The sequence below is a fragment of the Malania oleifera genome, chromosome 12 (genome assembly GCF_029873635.1).
Source record: "Malania oleifera isolate guangnan ecotype guangnan chromosome 12, ASM2987363v1, whole genome shotgun sequence".
NCBI lineage: Eukaryota > Viridiplantae > Streptophyta > Magnoliopsida > Santalales > Ximeniaceae > Malania > Malania oleifera.
The window spans coordinates 65,217,540-65,237,040 of NC_080428.1; the positions used below are offsets into that span (position 1 = coordinate 65,217,540).

At 35.6% G+C, this 19,501-nt stretch overlaps 1 protein-coding gene and 1 pseudogene across 1 annotated transcript; one reads left to right on the forward strand and one right to left on the reverse strand.

Moving 5' to 3' along the window:
- Window positions 1-4,055: 4,055 nt before the first annotated feature.
- On the reverse strand, window positions 4,056-6,384 carry LOC131143738 (NAC domain-containing protein 46-like). Its single transcript, XM_058092018.1, has 3 exons — window positions 5,907-6,384; window positions 5,517-5,797; window positions 4,056-5,265 (listed from the first exon to the last, which is right to left on the reverse strand). The coding sequence occupies exons 1-3, from the start codon at window positions 6,109-6,111 to the stop codon at window positions 4,486-4,488; spliced, it is 1,266 nt and encodes a 421-aa protein (XP_057948001.1). The 5' UTR covers window positions 6,112-6,384; the 3' UTR covers window positions 4,056-4,485.
- An 8,942-nt stretch (window positions 6,385-15,326) lies between these two features.
- On the forward strand, window positions 15,327-16,007 carry LOC131143976 (uncharacterized; annotated as a pseudogene).
- The last annotated feature ends 3,494 nt before the right edge of the window (window positions 16,008-19,501 follow it).

Consider the following 19,501-nt stretch of genomic DNA (forward strand, 5'->3'; position numbering starts at 1 on the left):
TTCTTCACGTAGAGGAACCTGTGGAGCAGATTGTCGCACCACCGTCTCCTACTCCAGCTCCGGAGCTTAGGAGATCTTCTCGGCAGCATGTATCAAATAAGAGGTATATGAATTATTTACTTCTTATAGATGGAAGATAACTGGAATGCTATGATAAAGCATGTCAGGCGGGAGATTCGAGCAAGTGCGGAGCTTGCAATGAAGGATGAGATAAAGTCCTTCAACTCCAACAAAATGTGGGAACTAGCTAAGTTGCCCAAAGGTAAAAAGACTCTTCACAACAAATGGGTGTACAGGATCAAAGAGAAGCATGATGGATCCAAGAGATACAAAGCCCGATTGGTAGTCAAAGGCTTCGAGCAGAAGGAAGGAATTTACTATACTGACATTTTTGCACCGGTTGTGAAGTTAACAACCATCAGATCAGTCTTTAGCATTGTTGCCTCAGAGGGTCTAGCTACATCTCGAGTAGTTGGATGTGAAGACAACATTTCTTCACAGTGATATTGATGAGGAGATTTACATGCACCAACCAAAAGGATTCTCAGTAAAAGATAAAGAAGATCTTGTGTGCATATTGAAGAAGAGCTTGTATGGTCTCAAACAAGCTCCCAAGCAATGGTACATAAAATTTGACAACTTTATGTGTAGAAAAGATTTTCAGAAGTGTAATGTCGACCATTATTACTACTTCAAGAGGTATCATTCTAGATATATAATACTATTGCTATATGCCGATGACATGTTAGTTGCATGACTAGATATTGGAGAAATCAGGAAATTGAAGCTGCAAATGTCAGAGGAGTTTGACATGAAGGGCTTGGGTTTAGCAAAGCAGATACTTGGGATGCAGATCTCTAGAGATAAGCAACAAGGAACGTTGCGATTATCTCAGTCGAAGTATATTAGCTGTGTATTACAGAGATTCAACATGAGCAGCGCCAAGGTAGTAAATATGCCATTGGTTGGTCACTTTCGTCTGTCCAAGGATCAGGCTCCTCAAACAGATGAAGAGAAGAACTTCATGGCTAAGGTACCGTACGCCTCAACCATTGGAAGTCTCATGTACGTCATGCTTGGTACTAGACCAGACATTAGTCAAGCAGTGGGATCTGTCAGCAGGTTTATATCAAATCCAAGAAGACTCACTAGGAAGTAGTGAAGTGGATTTTGAGATATGTACGTGACACTATTGATAAGTGTCTATGTTTCGGTAAAGGATATTTGAAAATTCGAGGATATGTTGATACCGATTTTGCAGGTGATCGCAGAAGCACCATCGGATATGTGTTCACTGTTGGCACAACAACTGGATGTCACAGATACAGAAGATTATTATTTTATCCACTACAGAAGCTGAGTATGTAGTAGTGATAGAAGCTAGTAAAGACATGATTTGACTTCAAGGTTTGTTAATAGAGCTCGAAATAAAGCAGGAAAGAAATGTCTTGCACAGCGACAATCAGAGTGCGATACATCTGACAAAGAACTTTGCATTTCATTCTAGAACCAAACATATTGGATTACGTTATCATTTCGTCAAATCTCTGTTAGAGGATGGAGTGTTGGCACTGGAAAAAATCCAAAGTAGCAAGAATCCAGCAAATATGTTGACAAAGGTGGTGACTACAGAAAAGTTGAATTTGTGCTCAATTTCAGTTGGTCTTCATGCTTGAAGACAGATTTGAGCATATCATTATATTATATACTGGTTGAGATAGTATCTCCGTCTCCAAGTAGGAGATTGTTGAGTTGAAATGGAAACGGAGAAAATGGAAACGCCTTAAAGAGGATGAGCTGCAACTGCTTACCAAATTCATTCCTTTGAAAACACAATTATCACGTGCTAAAATAATCCATTAAATACCACATGCTCATTATCCCATTAGAATGCAATAACTTTCCTTCTATATCTATCCTATATACCTATAAATAAGAACATTTGTGTTGTGTGTAAGTGCAAGTGAAGTGAGTGAGCGAGGAGTGTGAGAGTGCTGAAGGTGAGAGAGAGAGAGAGAGAGAGAGAGAGAGAGAAAAGTGTGAGAAGAGTTGAGTTGAGTGTGTGTCTCCTTCTCTTGTGTTTCTTCCAGGTTATAGTATATTTGGTGTGCTCCGTGGACGTAGGTCAGATTAGACCAAACCACATAAATTTGGTGTTTTTATTTTGTATGCTTATTTTGCTTGTGTGTGTGATTATTGTTCCTAGATCCTTATCAAGATTGTCTAGAGAAAAAAGAAGGAGAAAGCAAAGAATAAATAGGGTCTATCAAGGTCTATGAATGTAGTGGAAGTAGAAGACTCAGAGAGCAGTGACGAGGATATGTTTTCTGTTTCATTTGGTTTCAAATTATCTCATAAATTCTTGGAACTTAGATTCGACATGCTCCTATCACATGACATCCAATAAAGATTAGTTTGACACATATAGCTTAGTAAATTCTGGTTATGTTCTAATGGGTAACGATACATCATGTAAACTTGGTGGAATAGAGAATAGTAGAATTAAAATGTTTGATGGTGTTGTTAGAATGTTGTGTGATGTTAGAAATATATCAAAATATATAGTTTATTTATTTATTTGATTAATTTAATTGTTAATTAGTTTTATAATTGAAAAAAAACTCTAAAAATAGAAAAAAATTCAAAAAAATTAGGAAAAATATTTTGAAGGCTAGAAAAATAAGGGAAAAAAAAAATATTTTGGGCTATTTCAAGCTGAAAAAAAATGAGAAAAACTCTTTAAAAATATTATAAAATTTTAGAAAAACTTTGAAAAATTTTGAAAAATCTGGGGATACAATTTAAAGATTTTTTTGCTTATAATTTGACATTTTCCCCCATTTTTTCGCCTATGTGTGGTCCCTATGATTTAAAAAAGGGTAATAAGGTATTTTGGACCTCACCCTATATTAGTTCTAAGAGAAATTTATTTAACAAGATCCACTCGTTTAAAAGTCTTATTAAGTATTCCTAAATCGTACTGAGGTCTTTACCTCCTCTCAATTTTGTTTATTTATTTATTTTAAGAAATAATTAATTAAAGGTTATTAAATTCAATTTGGGGATATTTCATACTTAATTAGGTACCGTTCGTCGAATAGGTGTGTAGGGAGTGTGAATACCTTCCCCTCACATAACTGAACTCTCGATCCCCACTTTGGTAAAAACAGACCGAGACTATTGGTTCCTTTGGCCTAGGTTTAGTCCAGTGACCAATTAAATGAGCAGTTAATTAGGTGTTCTAACATTTCAATATGATTATTTCCTCACCATCCCGAGACCATTCTTTGGGACATTGCAACAGCTGCAATATAGGATTTTGCCTTGGCCTATGTAGGTTAGGTTGAAATTATACTTACATTTGAAAAGATTAAAGAGGGGATGTCTAATGAAGTTATAAGGCGCAACAATGGCACATTTTGCAACATAAAGAACAAAATCATTACAATTTCTTCTAATATGAGAAAATTTTTATTAGAAAATTATGGTCAAAACATTATGAATCCACATAGCATGCCTATGAAATTCAAATACCTTGTTGAAGTAATCCTTCGTTAGTCAATAAAAATACAATAGTTTTGGTGGAGCCTTATGTTTGTATCAATTGTCTCTCCATGAATAATATTTTATTTTCTTTCACACAATATCAATGCATATATATATATATATATATATATATATATATGCATATCTATACATACATATGCATAATTTTATCATTTTATTTACTACTTTTATTTCTTTTCTAATATGCTCTTGTATAGACATTGATATATTGAACTACTAAACTAATACAAAATGCTACATATTTCATGAATAATCCATAATTAATGCAAATATTTATAGCAAATAGATAGCAATCCCACAAATGCTAACCTTTTTTTTTTTTTTTTTTCCGATATTCATTTTTAAACATCCTAAATAGATTTTAAATTAAAATTTTATTATTTCCACATGAATATACTTTGTGCATGCAGCAATAGTAAGATCATCAACCACCAAGCCTAAACTGATAATGGCATAATTAAAGCAGACAAAAAGTAAAAACTAAAGCATACTTAGTTCAATAATTCATTATATTAAATAAAAAATACATCAAAATTAAGATACATTACACACGTCACATGTGTATGTCCCAATCCATGGCTAGCTAATACATATACAAAACCAGCATAATCTTATTATAATTATTTCAGAAAAATGAATAAATGTACTTAATTAACAAATTAGATCAAATGTATGCATGGTTTTTGTTTTCTATTATGTATATATTTATATAAAGAAAAATCTTATCAGAAAAGGTCTAATGTCTAAACATGACAGGTTTATACACAGCATAATATATCTTTGAAATCCAAATACCTTAATATATTGCTGCAGTATACCTACCTAACGAACTAGACTTTAAAACCAAATATCCTAAAGAACATATTATATGCAGACTGCAAGCTGAGAATTGATGAAATTCATCTTCTTGATCATCATTCAGTAGTTCCACAAACAATCCAAATCCACCATATTGGATCCAAGTGAAGGATCCCCCAGGTTCTCACAAGGCCCGGCCTTGGTCCCGCTGTGGTGCTTCGAAACCACGGACGAGATCTCAGCGGTCACATCGGCGCTGAGCACCGTGTCGTGCGAGAGGCCGGTGACCATCGACTGGTTCCCCGAGAGTTGTTCCACCTTGCACTCGGAGCCCGACACGGCGGCCCTGGGTGGTAAGGTGGCTTGGCCATGAAGGAAGGCGGCGCTGGCAAAGCTTGGAATGGAATTATAGTAAGCCCTTCCTTCTTGTTGGTGCAAGTGGCCAGGGTATGGAGACCCTTTGAAGGGAAAAAGAGGATTTGCAGGCGGATTTTTAGGGTAGAATAGTGAGTTAATTATTGCTGTTGTGTCACTTGAACTCATCCCTAATTGGTAATTGTTGGGTAGAAGATAGTTCTTGTGGTCTTCTAGTGATTCGGCGGCGGCGGTGGCTGGGTAGTAGGGGAAGTTATAGGTGGCGGTGGTGGCAGTGGCGGCGGCGGAGTCGGTTGATCTCGCTGTAGATGGTGCAGTAGTCTCCCTTTTGAAGCTGTCTTCATGAGGTTGGCTGAAGTTGGAGGAATTAGGGTTTATTTCTATTAGAGGTGGTGGTGGTATTGGTGAAGAGCAGTCTAGCAATAGGTCATCCCCAAAAGAGCTCATCCTCGCAAGGCTTGGAGCAATTGGGGCTTTTTTAATTCCTGTGCTCTTGTGAAAAACCCTACACACAACCCATTCATCCTGCAGCACCGAAAAGAAAATTTGAGAATAACCCATTTGAGAATCTTGAAATTGCAAACAAAAGCAAAAAAGAAAGGGCACTACGAAAAGAGAAAGAACCTCAACCAACTCACAAAAGGAAGGGAAAAAGGTGATTGACGAAAAAAAAAAAAAGGAAGAAGAAGAAGAAACCACAAAGCTTGTCATGCAAATAGTTAAACCCTATACCCTTTTTTTTTCGGCCCAAAACAAGAAAAGAGAAAAAGTAATACCTTTGCAGGCTTGGGGAGGGCATGGTAGGAGAATTTGCCTTCTATCCTATATTCATGCATGACCCAATTGGTTTTCTGTCCTTTGGGAGCCCTCCCTATGTAGAACACAAGCGTCTTCTTCATTCCCACAAGACACCCTTTTGCTCTGTAAATCTCTTTGTCTTTTCCCGTGGCCTTCCAGTATCCTGACTCAGTCGCCCTGTTCGTCCTCATGCCTGTTGGATACTTTCTGTCTTTCTGGCAGAAGAAGTACCACTCTTTCTCTCCCATCTTAGCTTTCTCTGCAAAAAAAAGATCAAATTTTTTTAAGAAAATTCGCAAACCAGGCCATGGAATTAACAATTAGAGAGAGACAGAGATCAGAGAGAGAGAGATAGAGAGAGGAATTACTGGGTAAATCCCAGGGCTCGGACTTGTTCAAATCGGCTTCGCCGATGGCTCTGGCAGTGAAGCAGCTGTTGGTGATCTTTGCTGTGAGATAATGGGTTATAATTTCTTCGTCTGTGGGGTGAAACCGAAACCCCGGAGGCAAATCCATTATACCATCATCATCTGCTCTGTACACGTTCACCAGTGCTGAAGCTTCTTCTTCCATGGTGACAAATTAATCAAAACCACCCGAAACCAAAAATCTGCACCAAACTAAGAATCAACACAAACCCAATTCACCAAAACCCCAGTTAATCACAAAAGCCCAGTTGATTTTTGCTTGGAAGATCATAAAACCAGCAGCTTTGGGATCAATATGAACACAGAAAACGCGGAGAGAGAGAGAGAGAGAAGTCAAGAAAGAAGGGAGAGGCGAAAAGGGGGAGCTTAAATAGAGGGGGGCTTGCTGGTTACGATCCGTGAGGTGCAAGGCGCTTCCTAGAGAAGCCACTTTTGCAGCGTTTTATTAATTAATTAATTGTTCTTGTGTATTTCCTGCGCTGGATTGTGCCGCGTTTGGACATTTTTAAAGTGTTTTTTGGGGGTGCCAAGTGTGGCCACGTCGGTTGCTTAGCTACTTGCCATCTACCCTTTGAAAAAAAAAATTTAAAAGGAAAGTCGATGTGAAAAATTGAGAGGAGAAAGGAGGTGAAGAGTAGATGCGTTCAAATGGTCTTCGTTTTAGTTAATTTGACTTTGTGGTTAGGGTTTAGGGGTTTGGATAATGGCATACGCCTCTTCCAGGAAAATCAGCAGTTATTTCTCCCTAGTCTCTGTGCTTCCCAATTCCCAACAATGCTCGTGAGAGTTTATACACATAAGTTTAAATTAATTAGGAATGGAATGTTGAAAATTTCAACGGGGCTTTTTTTTTTTTTTTTTCCTTCAAATAGAATAGAATACACTGTAGTTGTTGTGATTGTGAAATAGATAGTTGCCAACCAAACTTAAAATATATAGGCCTTGACCTAATAAATGGTAAGAGCAGGTGTTACATTTAAATTTGAAGACTATATGTTTAAGTTGCCAAAAAAAAAATCTCTTCATATGTCAAGACTATTTATTACTTCATACTTTGATCAGACTTTTGATATTGTGGAAGTTTTGTGCAATTAAAGATATATCCTTAAATATAATTTTACTTTCTAGAAAAAAATATTTAAGTAATTGCGATATTATTCGTAGCATCGAAGTTGTTATATGTGTGTGTTAGTGTATAATCATGTTTTTATGTCAATCGAAAGTTTCATTAGGCTTAAGCTGTACAACGGGATGATTTATCTGCTCGATTAAGTGTTTTTTGAAATTATTTTTGTAAAAAAATAATTTTAATGTGTTTTTTGTGTTTTTGGATTTGTATATTTTTTTTGAATAAAATGAAAACACGGGTTTTTTTTATTTTATTTTAATAATAATCATACTAATTATAATAATTATCAGTATTTTTATTATTTTATCAATGAATTGTCACTTGAACAAATCTTAATCTAATGCAATTTTACTATTTCTCTTTTCAAAAATAATTTCAAAAACAACTAAACTAAAATGTTTTTTCAAGATAAAAAAAATACGCAATACCCGTATTTACATTTTGAAAAACAATAATACAAAAACTCATTATTCTAAACTAATCACTTTTAGTCCTTTCTTAACTTTAAAACATGAAACCTTTAATATAAAATTCAAGTTTTAACACATTTTACAATCATAAAATTTTTACTTTTCATAAGATTTTAATAGAATTTAATATAGAATCAAACCCTTTTTATACAAGTTTCAGAAGAGCATCTCTCACTGCCCTCCCAGATGCTGTCACTTTATGAAGCAAATTAAGGAATTATTTTTATAATTATTTTATATGATGGAATCAAGGTTTCTTGCCTACTTGATCGATACCCAGTTCATTTCTCTATTTTTTTTTCTCTTAAATATCAATACTTAATCTCAATTAGAAAATCATAATCTTTAAAATTCGAATTCTGTCATGTAATCAAAAAAATCTTGAATTTATTAACTAAACAATCTTTAAAAGGCTCAACGAATTTTGAACAAATAAATGAATGTGTTATTATATATCAGAATTAGATAGTTTAATTTCTTAATTATGAAAGCGCCTAAAAAACAAATGCTTTGTTTGGAAGCAATTAAATATAAAGAAGGGAGATATTTACAGTTTTTTTTTTGGGGTATTATTAAGAAATTTCACCTATATATGTAAGTACATGACGTGCATACTCCAATATTAGGTCATATTTAGAATATTATTTTTAAATTTAAATTTAGATATGTGTGAATTTTGAGGAATCTCAATTTAAATTTATATCCTATTTTTCCTAAATCTATATTAATCTATTTTAAATTTTAAATATAAAAACATAAGAAAAGTGTAGTCTTATAAATTCCAAACTCTTTTAAAATTCAAAACCATGATATCGTTTTTATGCTTCATCTATATCTATATACTATTATAAAGAGGATTCTCCTATTTGGGATCATCTTTCTAAAACCTAAAATTAACCTCATTTAATTTTTTTTTTCATTTATTAAAAAATGAACACTTAACTACTTAAGGGTATAAATGTGAAAAAAAAAAAACACAGTTCAATCCACGCTTACCCTTCCTAAAAAATTAGGAAGTTTTTCTTTTCCTTTAACCTCTTCATTCAATTTCTGAAATGCTCTTATGCTATTTAATTCTTTTTTATTTTTTTATAATTTTTTTAAAATTTTAAAAATAGAGAACCATGAAACAGGCATATAGTACATGTGCGCCTATGGCTAGCTTTTTATTAATTAGTTACAAGATTGGTTGCTTTGGATTTTTCCATTTTTCTAATTAGTCAAAAAAAAATCCGCTTTGTGCATGATTAGTAAAAATAAGGGGATCTGTATTTTATCATTATTTTTTCTTATTGCACAATAATTCGTAAGTACCTACGTAGGTTAGTCATCATCTATGAAAAAGTAAAGAATTATTATATATAAATAAGTACGTAATCAAATCGAATTGACTTAAGTGGTAAAGGTGATTTATAACTTTATTGGAATCATGATCCCATTCTTATATGAGAATTTATTCCGATAAATTACTGGGGGTGCCTTGGACAGAAGAATTTCAGCTGATGGTAGCTTTTTCATCTGACTGGTATATATATATATATATATATATATAGTTCCAAGTTTCAACGGAAGAGAATGAACACAGTAAAATTTTCGCCGGCGGCGGGTAGGTGACCAGTTTATACATTCTCTACGTATTCATTTGTTAAAAGAAAGTCTTAGATTTACGCGAGGAGTTGTGAATGGCTGGCTGTCTGAATTACAAGACTACAGCTAGCAGCGGCGCCAGCGGAACTGCTCATTACAACACAAGATAAATCGTAGATGACGAAAATCAATGAAAGCCACCGCCGCATTTTAATTCAAAAGACAAAAATGATGGCTTCCATGAAAGGTAAATTCCGGAAGGTGGGCCCACCATATGAGCATAGGCGCCATTTCATCCTGTATCTTTTTAGAATATTTTAGACGTATTAATTTTTCAACAAAGTTTATCCAATTGGGTATTGAGTCTCATCTATATCTTGAGAGTTTTTGAGATATTCTTAAGATTAATCTTTCGAGAAGTTTAGTTGATCTTATGATTTCAATTTTGACAGACATGTAGGATTCAGCTTAAAAGATTTTTACATATAATGTTTAGAAGTAAATCCATCAATTAGGGATTGAGTCTTGTCCATACCTTAACTGTTTTGAGGATATTCCTAAAATTGATTTTTCGAAAAGTTTAGTTGGTCCTATGATTTCAATTTTGACAAGCCGGATAGGGTTCAATTTAAAAGATTTTTACACATAATGTTTAGAAGTAAATCCATCAATTAAAGGGTTTTATATCAATAATTAGACCGGCGGCCAAAGTGGACGAGGTCTATACTTTTAAAACGAAAACTCAAATATATTTATCATTTGTATGGATTCAAGTAGTAGTATCAGATTGTGTGATTAAATGATTTTAAATACTATGTTAGATACCTCTTTCTTTACAATTAGTCTTTCTCCAACGAGATAAACATTCTAAAGTTCTGCAATAATTTCTTATCTGTATCACTTTTCTTAGAGAGATATACAAATCTATTTCTCTCGATGACTTGCTTGTAGATCCAAGTTTTCAAGAAAACTAATTCTCTAGAACCAAGTTTTTGAATCTTTTTATCATCCTATTCTTTTCATTAAAATTATAACACAAGGTACAGTGAGTCTATACTTTACTCACTCTTCTGGTCCAATTTTTTTAAGTGCATGGGCATATTAGAGAAATACTAAAATGGTTTCTAGATCTCATGGAATGAGATTGAACATGCTTAATATATGATCTATACACACACACACACACACACACACACACACACACACACACATATATATATATATATATATGTGTGTGTGTGTGTGTGTGTGTGTGTGTGTATGTGTGTGTGCGCGCGCGCGAAATTAGATTTGCCAATAAGTATGAATTATTGAAGACCCAAAAAAGAAAAGGAGTTTTCTACTCAAAACTCTTCAATAATCAGGTATATATAGAGGTTCAAACAAAAAGCATTCAAGATGAAACAAATTATCTATTTTTGTTTAGGTATTATTAGACTTCTCTAAAATTTGCCTTTTAGGAGTATTTCAATGAACAGATAGAGGATTAGTGTGGATCCATTGCAGCCCTTTGTTTGAGGCCAAGATGATTCCAGGCTACAAACTCTAGAGAATTCAATACTTCATACTTTTTTTGTTTTACCTTTTATTGGGTGCATCCTTTTACCAAGTTTCTCTGAAGGCCATTACTTTTCTACCTTCGAAGAAGCGGGAGAAAAAGACAAACTTATTAATCCAAATTCGACTTCCCTTGGAGGTAACTTGATGATGTTGGGCGTATTCAATTTAACTTCAGCAAAGGAGCGAGGAAGCAGATGTTCATTGAAGAGGTTTATTAAATAACGCCAACTTATATTCCCTCTGAAAGATCCCTAAAATTTTTCAAATCCTTTCTTGAGAGACATATTCAAATAAGAAATTTAACCTGAAGATACTTCTAATGTTTTGTACAAATGAAATAACTTCTTGAGACACACTATATTTTTACATTTCATACGAGACTTTAAAAAATCAGTCCATATATGCAGGTATCTACATTTATAAACAATGTTTGTTCTCTTATCTGATACCCCTACTTTGTAGTAACATTATTTAAGATCTTCACACAAATAATTCACGTTTTGTCGAAATGCATTAGTTAACTAACTTATGAGTTAGCACATCTTGAACTAATTGTTTATAAATTGAAGACCATAAAATTGTTGCAACATATATATATATATATATATATATATATATATATATATCATATAAACGGGAGAAAATTTATGTACATGCAACTGTGGACCATATAGAGTTTCGCCAAAAAACTAATTCAATTCAACTAAAAGCATAACTTCATCAAGAGTCGTTTTTAAGTACATGTTTAATACATCTCTATATGCAAAGATCTATAGAACTTAAAAGTCTAAAAGAAAAAAACATGTTTCGACCATATCTTGCATTAAAATTTTTAAATTAATTTTAAATAGGAGCAATATAACCAAACTCTAAACTCCTTAATAAAAAATATTATAAGATCGTACCAACTTTTATGTATATCGCCCAAGAATAATATGTATGTATATATATTTATAATCATATTAATTATGTCATTGAACCAAGAAGGATGTGTGAATGGTATTTTTTGTATACCATGATGATGAAAAGGGAAAGCGTTTACCAACTTACAGATTGAGGCCGTGTTAATTTATATTGCTCCTTAATTAATCATGTATTGTGATCTAAACCCTTTTTTAATTAATGTTAACTGTCATGCTTTAATTATTATTGAAGGCATATTCAACTTCAACATTTATATATATTAAAAGCACGTGGTTTCTGTCATTCAATTTATATATATACAAAATGTTGTGGTTGAACAACTTGCCTGCATTGAACTTTGATGTCAATGGTGATCAGCCGCAATAAAAACATAAAATAAAAATAAAAATAAGTCAACTTTAGAATTGTGCTTGAAAAAAAAACACAAACAAAAAGAGAATTTTGCAATTAAGTCTTTTAAGTTTGTTTAATATTTGAAACAAATTTGAACAATAATTCTCACCAAAGCATTTATCTATCTACCCAAACTCATCCATTTTGTACTCTCTCGTGACTGTACAAAGATAGGAGCTATTGTCTTTCACAAGGATTCGAGAAGATATATTGAACCCAAAGGACTATGATAACTAGTTACGTCATCAAAGGTCAAGGTTCTTATTTAAGTATTCACTTTCCAATTATGTATTTACGATACTGCAGCCTTTTTTTATAGGGTGTCTAGCTCATGTATATTGTTGGGGGAATATAGATCAAATAGGGCACACGCTAACTACATACTTGGAAAAGCCTCTCTAGGAGGGGGTAAATCAAGTTAGTCATGTGCTCAACGCATGATCGGGAGAGCCTCCCCAAAAAGAGACATATTAGGCCAACCACGGACTAACCACATAATCAAAGAGCCAACATAGAGGGGCAAATCAAGTTAGTCATGTGTCAAAAGGACATAAATAAGGTCAATCACATGACAACCACATGCTTAAGAGAGAATTTACCCATTAAGGGTAAGTCAAGTTCATCATGTACTAACCATGTGAACAACAGAGTCTCCCTAGAGGAGGTGAGTCAAATCAACCAATTAAGTACTATTCTTTGTGACTAAGAGGGGAGGGCCTTCGGGCAAGTCAAAACGACCACCAACTTGTTAGGGATTTATATTGAAAGACATGCTTTATGTAATTGATTTTAGTATTTATTAATAACTTCAGTTATTTTATTTTAATGAGAATCTTTGTGAGTAATGTTTGCCTGACATTATTTATTTAATGATTATGCATGTGCGTCTTTTATTCTATATATTAGGTGATCTAGTATGTAGAGTACAACTTATACACAAAAGATTAGATCATCAGTTCTTATAGAATATAAGTTTATTATTCACAGTCTTAAAAGAAATTGGATACTCCATTAGCAGGACTGTAGCACAAGGTTTTAATAGGTCTGTTTTCACTATTGGGAATGATACAGTTCCAACACCTTGTGCTAGTACACTTTGTGTGTATTGAACATGATCGTCTTGGGGTAATTGTTTTTATTCTGACTATATAAAACAATTAATACCTTATGGTTATTATGAATGCTTATGCTTTTAATTCTAATATGATTATTGGACACATGCATATAGTGTTTATTACTTTGATTCATAGAAGTGTGAGATTCTTTATGGGTAAAAAAAACTCAATGAGTTGGGTGATGACATTATGTGTATGGTGAACATTAATTATTGATGGAATCCACATCCCGGTATCAGGATTGATGATACCCCCTCGAGGAAGCTTATAAGTTTTGATTGTGTCAAACCTTGTAGGTGGATTTTGAATCTAACACATCAAATAAGTTAAGTGAAAGGTCTCAGGGAATTAATATGTCAATTAATTAAATTATCAGTAATTTAATTTAATAGATGAGTATATGTAATCTTTACGTGGGGAGATAATAAGCATTTAATAATAGGAGCTCGAAATTTAATTTCGAATATGACAGGGGAGTGCAATTATAATCCTTTAGTGGTATGAATTATAATTAACATAATTAAGGATGAATTCAGGTCGGATTAGGAATTCTTAATTACGTGCGAAGCCCTAGTCATATTTGCCCAGAGGTCTCTGTTGTAGCCTATATACACACGCTCCATTCAACAGCTAGGGTAAGACGAGTGAACTCTCACAGAGGCAGACGTTTTCGTGAGAGAAGGAAACCCTAGCAGCCGCTTACGAGCTCACTCTCACAGGAGCAAGGCGTGTTTAAGGAATACAGTAGAAGATTCATGGTCGTCTTCAAGAGATCGTTTTCGTATGTACGGATTTGGGATCAAACGAGGAAGATCTCGCAGGTATAATCCTATCATAGAATTAGGGTTTGCATGATCATATTATTATTTTTTTTGGTTATCCGTATGCACTACAATCGGATCTTAGGACTATTCCGTAAGTCCCTTCAATTGGTATCAGAGCCTCGGTTGATACTGTATACGGATAATAATACCATGGTCTTTCAAAATTGAACCAATGCATGCTTATGGTAGAACGTGTGTATGCACTAACCTTTGTTTTGCAGCGTTATGTCCGGAAATTATGGTCACACGAATGTATGTTTTGTGATTGCGATTTTTTATTACAAGATTCGTAGCATGTGAACTTCGGTTATGAAGGCATAGGATTTTGTAATCTGATGCAGCTTCATCCGAGAAGGAGACACGGTTGCGGCATGTGAATAGCGGTCGAAAATTGGGTGAAATCCTAGTTACAGAATGATGATTAGATGGTTCATAGCGGCGCATAGCAATGGAGAAAAATAGGAAAAACCCTAGAATAGTGATGCAGTTTTTCGCCTATCCCCAGCATTGCGTAATGGCAAACAAGGATTCACGGTATTTTGATGCAAGCTGCTTGACCATAATAGCTAGAATATTTATTATATCATATTGCTAGGCGTGTTTGTTGTTCTTGTGTTATGTCATTAGCATGTAAAATTTATAATTTCAATGTTGATTTATGCATGTGCAATTAGAGAATAAAATTAATTCCCAAGTTATAATATACTTTTTTATAAAAAAAATAATTAAGGGAATTTGGAATTTAATTTGTTGCATTTATTTTAGTTACCAATATTGGAATATTAAACACGTATTTGTATCCCTTATGAATTAAATAGCTAAGTGGGTGAGGGAATTTATTACATATAAATCTCATGGTCTTCATCACTAGTTTATAGGTGAAGTAAATTAATTTTATGTGATGATATTAGTATCTTCCTCCCCATCGGATGGAATTAATTACAAACTCATCAAGTATAAACTCTAGTAATTGTTAGTATTGGGGCACATCTTCATCTGGGGATTCACTACGGGACAATAGGTCTAGTATCATATGCTGGTATACACTTAACTATGAATAATAATATCCTCACCATTTGAGTCACTGCTATTGTTTATAGGACCAAAGTTAAGTCAACAGTTTAATTTTGCTTGGCATAGTTACTTGCCTAGATAGTAAAATTAATAGGTCCTCACTTGTCTACACAAATGTTGAATAGTATACGACCTCCCATCGAGGTACACTACTCACGGTGTGCTAGATTGCTGACATCTTTTAAAAAAAAAAATTGGTAGAGGGAACCATATTCTTTTAATTGAATTAAAAGTTTATTATTGCTCATCATATTTTGTTATAATATGTGATTCTCAGGATTAAAATGAATTTAAATCCCCTGGCTGTTATTCTCAAAGAAAAGAAACTGGTTGGACCTAATTATATTGATTGGAAAAGAAACTTGGATGTTGTATTGACTGTAGAGGAGTACAAGTATGTGCTCGTAGAGGTATGTCCACAGAAACCCGGTGAAGGGGCAATCGATGAGGAGACCCAAGCTTACCAAAAATGGATTAAGGCTGATGAGATGGCGCGGTGTTACATTTTGGCATCTATGTCGATTGTTCTACAACATCAGCACCAATCTATGCCTTCTACTTATGATATAATGCAGAACCTCAAAGAAATGTTTGAGGATCAAAATCGTGCTGCTAGGTAGACTGCTATGAAGGAACTTATGAATACTATTATGGCAAAAGGGACCCCAGTGAGGAATCATGTTTTGAAGATGATTGGTCTTCTCAATGAGCTAAAGATCCTTGGAGTTGAAATCGATGGGGAAACCCAGGTCGATATCGTTCTCCAGTCGCTGCCTGACTCTTTCAAGCAGTTTTGCCTGGACTACAACATGAATAAGCTCTCTTACTCATTAGTAGAACTACTTAAAGAGCTTCAAGCAGTTGAGGGCCTCATCAGGAAGCCAACTATTACTTTTGTGACTGAGAAAGGTTCTTCTTCTAGGCCAAAAGGCTGAAAGAAGTAGAAAAAAATTCAGAAACCATAGGGAGCTCCTCCAGAATTACGTGGGTCGCATGATGGAGTGAAAAATCCCAAGGGCAAGTGTTTTCACCAGGGCACTAGAAATCACAATGTCCAGTTTATCTCGCCAAACAAAACAACAAAGGTATATCTCATTCACTAGTAGTTGAAAAATGTTTAGCTGTGATATTTACTAGTACTTGGTGTGTAGATATGGGAGCCACTAATTATATTTGTATTTTTGGGCAGAGGTTCCAGCAAACTCGCTAGCTAAGTGATGGGGAGATTTACGTATTTTTAGGAGATGACACGAGAGTGTTAGTAGTTGCAGTAGGAGATATTCAAATTTCTTTTGGTAGAGATAGGATTTTAATATTGAAAGACTCTCTTTATGTACCTTTCATTAGATGGAATTTGATCTCAGTTTCCAAGTTGGTTGATCATGGATATTCCGTTTATTTTAATAACTCAGTTGTTATTAAGTTAAATAAACATTTTATCTATTCTAGTACATTGGTGGATGGTCTTTATATTATTTATCATGTTTATGCTAAAGTGCAACTAAATGAATTGAATAACACTGATAAACTATCATGTAAGAGAAATAAACCTTCTAAATTGAACCAAACTTATCTTTGGCACTTACGTCTAGGTTATATTAACTTGAGACGGATTTAAAGGCTGGTTCAGAATGATCCATTAGGTTCATTAGAAGTGGAGGCACTACCAGTCTGTGAATCCGGCTTAAAAGGTAAGATGACCAAGAGACCCTTTTCGGTCAAGGGCTATAAAGCAATAGAGACATTAGAACTAGTTCACTATGATTTGTGTGGCCCCATGAATATCCAGGCTAGAGGTGGCTTTGAGAATTTCATTACTTTCACTGATAATTACTCAAGGTATGGGTATATTTATTTGATGCACCGTAAGTCTAAATGCTTTGAGAAATTCAAGGTATTTAAGGCAGAAACGGAGAAGCGTCAGGGTAAATGTATCAAGGTATGGCTGGCACTAACCGCTATGCCATCTGCGGCACCTGGTACAACGATCACCCACTTGGCTCATCTGAGAACCTTGATGCTCGGTATTCTGTCGGTAACCCGAGCCCTTGTTCCTCTTCTTCCACAATCCCTGACGAGATCTATACTGAGAACTAGAAGGTATTGGCCTCTTCTTCGACTCCTGATCCATCTCGTCTTCTCGGATACCAGTCTCAATCACAGTGGCTTTATCCACCAAAACCGAAAACTCACAGATCTGAAACATACCCACTAATCTGCGGATGTCCTTCCTCAGGCCCTTCTCGAACCTCCGAGTCTTCTCGTACTCGTTCGAGATCAAACACAGGGCAAACTAGGATAGCTCTATATACCGAGCAACAAACCCCTGCAACGTCATACTCCCCTGAGTCAATGCAGAAAACTCATTTGCCTTAATGTCACGTACAGAAGCCGGGAAGTATCTGTCAAAGAACACTTCCTTAAAACGGCTCCACGTCATCTCTACTAGATCGGTTCTCTGCTTCTCTAGCAAACTCACCGCAGTCCACCATCGCCCTGCCTCCCCAGATAAATGGAAGGTAGCATAAAGAACTCTCTTCCTGTCTGTGCAATGTACGACCTCCAAGATCCTCTCAATCTTCTTAACCTAGTCCTATGCCATCGTTGAGTTGTGTCCTCTTGAGAACGTCAGAGGATGCATATGTGTGAACCCCTCAATGGTGCATCCCACAGACATAGGAGGGCGTTCGCGTCTCCTGACACTCCGACCGATCTCCCGTAGGACCTGTCTCATCAGTCCTCAAGGCACAGTAGGAGACTCATCACTCGCTGTCTCCTCGGAGCCACTTCCCAGGTCGTTATCCTTGGGCTCCATTCTGAAAGTACAATAGGAATCTATCAATATCCCTACTACACGTACCGTTAACACAGTCATCTATGACTAAACATGTTAACTACCACCTCACGGGTCCAGGTCTGTCCTATCACACCGACACGAATATCATCAATGGTTTGCCATGATTTTACTAAAATCGTCATTCTCGGAAAAACACAGAACACATCCAATGAGTCCCTATTTGGCAACAAAACAACCCTTGACCTACTATACCCATTTCCAACATCTTATACTTTGGTATGTACACACAGCTACGCCTGACCAAGTCTATAAGACCTAACAACCTGGTTAGCTCTAATACCAAGTTGTCACGCCCCAAACCCAGATGGGACCAAGGGTGAAATAGTAATCTAACATGTCCCGGTATAATACAAATCACCAAGATACAATACGATGAATGAGGGTCCGACCCTATGGGGTTCCTAGGCACCCTATACACATTCATATACAACCATATACACACCGGAAAATAAGTCTTTCTATACATACACAGTAACATACCAGAGTCTACACAAAGGAGTCAAACTTCGCAAAATACCACACAACCCCGAGTGTTAGCCAAAACCACCAAAAGACCACCCAGTATAGTCCTAGTACTTACCCAAGTACCTCTCACAGTACACCGACCACTACGCTCCCACACTAGGACGATAGTTTCGGTTACTTGATGGACCTAAAAAATATGTACGTACAGTAGGGGTGAGACACCTCTCAGTAAGGTAGATACAGGTTATATCGGTGTGTGACATTTGAGTGTTATCATGACAGCAAAACATACACAGTTAAATGCAGTTCCAGTACTAGTTTCAAAACAGTGCATACACGCACACACACACATGATCAACCTGGTGTTGTCACACCCTTCGGTCCGTAGCCAGCTCGTAATACCCAGCGTCGGCCCGCGATACACGACGTCCCCGACACATGGCGAACCCTAGGCTCCTATGGCATCGTGATGGTACAAACTGGTGGATTCACACCCTTTGGTGATCAGCCGGTAGGGCTTATGCCCTCGGATATAGAGCCGGACATTCTTGCCAACGTGGCAGGCGATAAACACACGCCCTCGGATATAAAATCGGACACTCTTTCAGTACCTGGAACAACTTGGATCCCAGTTCCTATTGCATATCATTTTAAAACACAACCATGCATGTATTTGGTAATCCATAAATCATGAATTTTCAAACGTACACAGTTTAACAAATTCAAGGTACGATCATCCCTAACACAATACGTAACACAATATACCAAAGGTTTTCGAATAAGACCAGGGAATGCAGCCTAGTACCCCTTTTTCCCAAAAATTGTTACATGAAAAACCCACAATTTTACCAGTTAGATTTCCCCAAATGAGTAACCAAAACACACACATGACTGTGAACCACAGTTCTACCGAGTCCGATTTAAAAAATAACCGACATAAACTGAATCTCTTTACCTTTTCCCCGAATAACAAATCCCGAACTCCAAGGCCCCAAAACTGCGAACTGAGTTCCAAAACCTACAACCCATAGTACAAAACTTACTCACAACTCTGTTACCTACAAGACTACAGAATCAGAACTGAAAATCGAACCTTACCTCGATTTCGAGCCAAAACTCGAAAACACCCGAAACGAA

What these genes read in the sequence shown, in the direction of transcription:
- LOC131143738 (XM_058092018.1), bottom strand. Translation starts at nt 6,111, where the DNA reads ATGGAAGAAGAAGCTTCAGCACTGGTGAACGTGTACAGAGCAGATGAT. An exon ending in CGAGCCCTGGGATTTACCCA is followed by an intron (nt 5,798 to 5,906) that starts GTAATTCCTCTC and finishes TTTTTTTTGCAG; the next exon opens with AGAAAGCTAAGATGGGAGAG. An exon ending in CCCTCCCCAAGCCTGCAAAG is followed by an intron (nt 5,266 to 5,516) that starts GTATTACTTTTT and finishes TCGGTGCTGCAG; the next exon opens with GATGAATGGGTTGTGTGTAG.